The sequence below is a fragment of the Varanus komodoensis genome, unplaced genomic scaffold, assembly GCF_004798865.1.
Source record: "Varanus komodoensis strain SLA01 unplaced genomic scaffold, ASM479886v1 scaffold36, whole genome shotgun sequence".
NCBI lineage: Eukaryota > Metazoa > Chordata > Lepidosauria > Squamata > Varanidae > Varanus > Varanus komodoensis.
The window spans coordinates 9,426,598-9,432,612 of NW_025335873.1; the positions used below are offsets into that span (position 1 = coordinate 9,426,598).

General features: G+C 63.1%; 2 protein-coding genes across 2 annotated transcripts in view; one reads left to right on the forward strand and one right to left on the reverse strand.

The window, feature by feature from the left end:
• The window catches only part of LOC123028188 (carboxyl-terminal PDZ ligand of neuronal nitric oxide synthase protein-like), a gene marked incomplete at its 3' end in the record, with an annotated part of 14,667 nt that extends 14,377 nt beyond the window's left edge, over positions 1–290 (reverse strand). The window contains exon 1 of the mRNA XM_044439735.1: positions 255–290. Coding sequence (XP_044295670.1) covers positions 255–290 — 36 coding nt within the window. The remainder of the gene's footprint in view (positions 1–254) is intronic.
• Positions 291–3,174: 2,884 nt separating this feature from the next.
• TTLL11 (tubulin tyrosine ligase like 11) overlaps positions 3,175–6,015 on the forward strand; it is a 29,950-nt gene continuing 27,109 nt past the window's right edge. Inside the window, exons 1-2 of the mRNA XM_044439736.1 lie at positions 3,175–3,328; positions 4,221–4,320. Coding sequence (XP_044295671.1) covers positions 3,175–3,328; positions 4,221–4,320 — 254 coding nt within the window. The remainder of the gene's footprint in view (positions 3,329–4,220; positions 4,321–6,015) is intronic.

The following is a 6,015-nucleotide window of genomic DNA, read 5'->3' on the forward strand; positions in this document are numbered from 1 at the left end:
GCCCCCTCCCCGCGTGATGCGCCGCGCCGCGCCGCGCCGGGGCGGAGCCGAGCCCAGCAGAGCCGGGCCGGGCCGAGCCGAGCGGGGGCGGCCGCTGGGAGAGGCCGGGCGCCTCGGGGCGCGGCAGCCGCCGGGACGGAGGGAGAGCCAGCGCAGCGCAGCGCGCCTCGCTCCTGGGCGGCCCGCCGTGGCCGAGCGCCTGGCTGCTCGGCGCGGGCGCGGTCGGAGAGAAGCGCGCTTGGGAGCTCGCCTACCGCCGCTCCGGGCTCCAGGTGCGGGACGCGAACCATCGTCGGGACGCGTCCCTGGCGGCGAAACCGACCGAGCCGAGGCCGCCCCACCTGGCGCGTCCCGGCGAAGGCCGCCTTGCCAGGGCGAGCCGCGGGCGGAGGAGGAGCAGAGGCCCCGCGGGGAGCGCGCCGTGGCAGGGGAACCCGCGGCCTTGCGGGGCCAGGGGCCGGGCGAGCGCCGGCTCAACCCCGCGAAATAGTGGGATTCGCACCGTCGACGGTCCCTTTTTAAAAACGCGGCGTTTCACGTTCTGGCGGCGCTCGTTTTCGGGCAATTCCTGATGCGAGCCTCTGGGCCGATCGGTGGGTAAGGCTGGTGATTTGTTGGCCTTTTATTCTGATGCGCTCTGAGTCGGGGGTAAAAAGGCTGCTCCCTGTTGAATTATTTTCTGGGTGAGGCCTGGGTGACCCACAGCAGCGGGAAGGCAGGGACAGACTGGCATCGCTTCTCTTGCAGGACTGAGGGGAAGAAGGGGGCGCGCTTCAGGGGCCGCGGAAGAGCAGGAGTCCCCTGGGGCCTCGCCGTCATTTGAATGTCATCTGTAAGCGAATAATTCAGGCTAACACGAATCTCCCATCAGCGGTTCATTGGATTATTTACATTGTAACAATGAACAGTAACTTGGGCAGCAGGCGCAAGGTTATAAAGACCCAACTTTCAGCCTAAATTGTTTAATTAAACAATGACCGTATAGTGTAAGATCGATTTTGCTCTTCAAAATGCTTTATAGTACCCAGAGAATTGTGTACCGAGCGGGGTATTTTATTGATTATCTGTCCTGTTCTTAAAAACAATCCAGTCACGCCAGATTGCGTGAAATGGATCGTTTGCCTTGGTCGCTCGCCACCTCCGGCTTACCAGATTTTAAGGCCTTTTGCCTGGCAAAAGGTTTTCAGCAATAGCTCATTGCCTGACACAAGAAGCCCTTCCGGTATCTTGTGCTCCTTCGTAGGCCGGGAAGCGGCAAACAGACGAGTCATTAATTCCTTACTATTTTAACCAGTAGTTTCTCCCAGGAATGGCTTTCTAAGTGCCAGGGTGGGTGAATTTGGAATAGCTTCGTTTGTGAAGGGGTCTAATCTCTGCTCATGCCACTCCCCAAAAGCAGCAAGGTCCCGCATGGCCCCGCCGCCTTCGCATGTCCTAGCTGACACCTCACACCCCATGTGGCACAACGGGGAATCGGGAGAGTCAGAAGGGAGAGGGGCCTCGGGGTTGGGTGCCAGTCGGGAAAACTTTCCAAAGACGTTTCCCTGGTATGAGTTGAGACTGATCTTTAGGGGGCCTGTGCCATGAATCTTGCCAGACACCCACCTTCACTTCCAAATTCATACTGCTCCAGGCCCTTGCAGTGACCCCACGGAGGTGCTTCCATTTTTGTGTGTGAAGATTTATCCCTCTAACTTTTGCCGCTGTGCAGGGGTGCATTCTCATCTGTCCCCGGGCCGGGGGCAATGGAGGCGACTGCATTCAGGGGTTCAGGCTGCCTCCGTCGGGGGGCCAAACCCTCTTCCGTCCTGAGCGTCGCGTTCCATGCTGGAGGGCCAAAGCAGAAGCGGGGGGGGGGGGGGCACATAAGCCACCGAAACACAGGAAAAACGTTGGTGGTTCAAGGGACAGCTGCTGCCTCCTCCGCAGAGCGCCGCCTCGTGGGGTTTCATGCCCGGAGCATGACCTGACCGAGGCAAGGGGTCAGGGCGCCCTTGCGAGGCCTGCAGGGTAACGAGGCCTCCTCCGAGAGTCCCGCTTTGCAGGTGGCACTCGTGTTTTCCGGTGTAAAAACGAGTCTGTTCCCAGGGCGTGATGCCAGAGAGCTACGCCGGTTGAATATGCTTCCTGTCTCCCCAGGGGATGCGGGGATGTCGGAATCGCTGCCAGGCTCCTTGGTACCCTTGGGTCGCGATTCCTAGGATCCTCTGGGAGAGGCCCTGGCACGTCGCTGGGCACGGACTGACGGGAGGGAGTCGGATGGGCGTGTGGGGCTCTGGGGCAGAGACTGGGTGCAGTCGGCGCCTGAGGCACCCCCTCTGGAACAAAGGGCGCTGGCAAGCGGGACGTCCAGCTGCTGCCCCTCCAGCGGTCCAGGCAGGCGGGCGCCTGCAGTGGCCTGGAGCGCACGGGTGGGCCTCCATCACCCTCCACCTGCGTTCCTCGAGGGAGGCCTTGCCGCCTGGCGAGCCCCCTTCTCCCTCGGCACTGGGAGGGCCGCAGCTGAAGCTGGAACAGGAGGACCGGGGTGGGGGGGGGCAGGTTTGGTCACCCCGCTAAACAGAAAGTCTGGTTGCTTGGCCTCGCAAGTCCCGCTGCTGCCGCACTGGCCAAGGCTGGGCTGCCGACCGGGAGCCAAAGACCGCGCTGGGTGGCCTTTGGCCAGGAAAGCGGCAGCGGTCGGAACGCTCGCTCCTCCTCGCCCATTCTGTGCGTGGGCCTCCCTGTGCTGCCTTCCTGACCATGTGCATCCATATTCCATCCCGCTCGGCACACTCTAAGCCGCTCATCTGCTTTGTCCCCCGTGGGGGTGTTTCTCAAGTTCCCGTAAATTGAAGGCGAAGTCCCTTGGCTGGACCAGGTCCCCCCCGGAGGTTAAAGCAGGAGGAAAGGGGCAGCTTCAGCTCGTGCCCCGTTAGTACCTTGGTGTCCTCTCTTGGGTGGTGGCCGTTTATTCCTATGGGGCAGTTTGAGGCACAGCAGGGGGCTGTTGTCCCCTCCTGCCTCGGAGAGTCGAGGCCTGGCCTTTGCTAACAAGGGCCCCGACCGTTAGACGCGGCTTGTCCCCGGCACCTGCCCGGCTTTCTGCGCTGCACGCACCATCTCCGGCGTTTCGCTGGCGGGCCATCATTTGCCAGCCGGCCCGGCTCCAGAAGGGCGCTAACCTTCCCCGGAATGAGAGGCCTCGCAAACAAGCTGTCGCTCACAATTAAGCATCCCGCCATCACCTTTGTTCTGCAAGCGTCCTCGGCAGCGGCCCCAAGAAAGGCTCTGGTGGCGTCGTCGAGCCGATCGCTTGCCCTGCGCATGGAACTCTGGTCCACGGAAGGTGCCTGAAGACCTAAGAGGGCACGGTGCAGCTTCCCACCGAATTCGGACAAACAGCTGCCGTCCCTTCTTTCTACTTGCTCTTGCGTCACACACCCAAAGCAAGCCAGGGCCAGAAGCCACGGGTGGCCATGAGGTCTGGTGGAAGTCAGTTCCGTGGCTCAGGTCTTCTCTGTCCTTGCTCTGACGCACCCGGCACCCCCCTCCGGGCCATGGCTTGTTTCTGCCCCCCTGCAAGCAAAGCCAACTCACACCGGGGGCGAAGGCTGGCCGGCTGGCTCTGCTCACACGCGCCAAGCACTGTGCCGTCGGTGTGAGTGTGAGGCCCCCCTGCCCCCCAGAGCGCTCGCAGAGGTGGCTTCTTGCGTGTGCCACCCCCACCCCAGCCCCACACGCTCGGCAGGCGCGAGGGCCCGCATTCTCCCGTGTCCTGCGCAGTGTGGGGCAGCCCGTTGATGCGCCCGCCCACCTGCGAAGGCGCCGCCACGTGGCTGCAGCGCCACCTGCAGGCCCTCCGTGCGCCTTCCTGCCCTCAGGTTTGCTTTCACCTGCAGCCACAATCTGGGGGGGGGGGGCGGTTCTAGCCCCCTGTGGGGGATTCCTTTCTTTATGGATCACATGGATGCCTTGCCGATCCTCCAGGACGCCCAAAGCCGCACGGTGGAGAACGGCAGACCTGAGCCCTGATGTCCCGCCGGTTCCCAGCCCCAGCCCTCCCGCACCTGGTGCCTCTGTGGTCTTGGGACCACAAGGCCCATCACCCCGAGCCAGCACGTGTCATTGCCTTTGCTGTCCAGGCAAACGGGAGTTGTTGCCGTGTGGATGTCTCCCCCCCCACACACACACTCGGGCTGTGTGCACCCGTCTCCCGTCTTTTTGCTTTTCATTCATAGGTCCTGAGAGAGACGGCATTTCTGTCAACTGGGGTCAAAGGCAGGGAGTTGGTCTTCTCGGTCAAGAACACGCGGGTGGAGGGACGTTCACACAGCCAAGGTGAAGGAGTTTGCCATCACGATACATTTTGACGAGCGACAATACAAGCAATAATAATAATAATAACAACAACAACAACTTTTCTTTTAAGGAAATCACCATACAGCCGTTCCGGACCCCTGGCACATTTAGGGTGGTACTGTTGACCCAGGCTGGTAGCAGTGGCTCTTCTGGAAAAGCTTTTTCCTGTGTGGAGATGCTGCCGAGGCTGAACCGGGGTCCTTCTGCATGCAAAGCGGGTGTGCTTCCCGTGAGCTACCAGCCTTTCACCTACAAATAAAGCTTCTAGTCCTCATGGCGCTCATCTACGCAGGGACACAGGAAGGCCCGAGCTTTGCCTAGCTGAGCGTTGCCCACCCCACCTGGCAGCAGGGCTTGCCAGGATTCCAGGCAGGGGACATTCCAAGCCCCTGAGGAATTCTGGGGGACGCACACTGCCCATACACCCCCAAGCGTCTGCTCACAGCCGGAAGGCCTGGCACCGTGGTTTTTTTTTTTTTAAGTGGGCAGCGGGGAGCAGTCAAGAGTCTCCGGCAGCAGATTTCTTCCCTCCGGATCACCTCCTGCCCTGCCCTCCCCTGGGATTGTGACACGCTCAATGGCTATGGATCGGGGCCTGCCCATCCCCCAGTCCGAGGGCTGGCGGGGAATGGCGGGCACAGACGGGGCGTTTGGGGAAGGGGTGGTGAGGAAGGGCCGCTTGGCAGGCGACGAGGAAGGAGAATGCCGCTGCAGGCCCCTGAGCCAGCTAATAAAGGCCCTTCTGTCACCCCCTCCTCGTAAATGGCTCTTTTCCCATCCTCGGGAGGTTTTCAGAGGATCCTGCATGACAAGGCACACGTCCCGGTGGGAATGTGACTCTTCCAGGGCGGAAAACAAGAGGAGTGCAGACGAGAAGCAAGCCCGCCACTCACTCTCCGCTGGGGATTGCCGGATTTCCCCGCCACGTACACAGGATCGTGCCCTTGGCCTGCGTGTGAATTTGGGCAAGGGCTCACTTCCTGCGTGAACAGGCACCTGCCGAAGAATCGCCTCGACAGACAAGGGCGATGCTCCGCTGAATTCAGCCGGCAGGTCGGCTGAACCGGGTCCGGGAGTTTAGGGTCTCACCGCGGTGTTTGGGGAACGCCTCATCTCTTCCACTCTCATCTTGGGGTTCGCCAGCACCAGGCTGGCCTCCAGGTTTGGCGAGGAGACCATTGCTCTCCGAAAAGGCAGCTGGACCAGCAGGCGTGGAGGGAGGGAGGGGGCGTGGGGGCAAAAGGGGAGGACCAGGGCGGGGGAGCAGCCCCCCGGGGCCTCCGTCGGGGCAAAACAGAAGGGGAAAGAGCGGGGCGGGGGGCTCCTCTCCTCGCTTTCTCCCCCCGGGCCCACGCGCAGCCGGGAAGGGGCGAGGGCGCCTGGGGCGCGCGGGCGGCGGCGGCGAGGCAAGCCCGGCCGCGCCCGTCCTCTTAGCGGGCGGCCGCCGCCGCCGCGTCCAGGCAACAAGCCGGGGCGGCGGCGGGGCCAGAACGGTTCCGGGGCGCGGCGGCGGCGGGAGCATGCTCAGTTCGTTCCCCGCCGCGGCCGCGGGAGCAGGAGCAGGTGCGGCGGCGGCGGCGCGGCGGGGGAGCGACCGGCCGCGGCCCGGTGCCGGCCCTATGGAGACGCCGCCGCCCGGTGCCGCCGCCTGCTGGCACGGAGGCGAGGACGGCG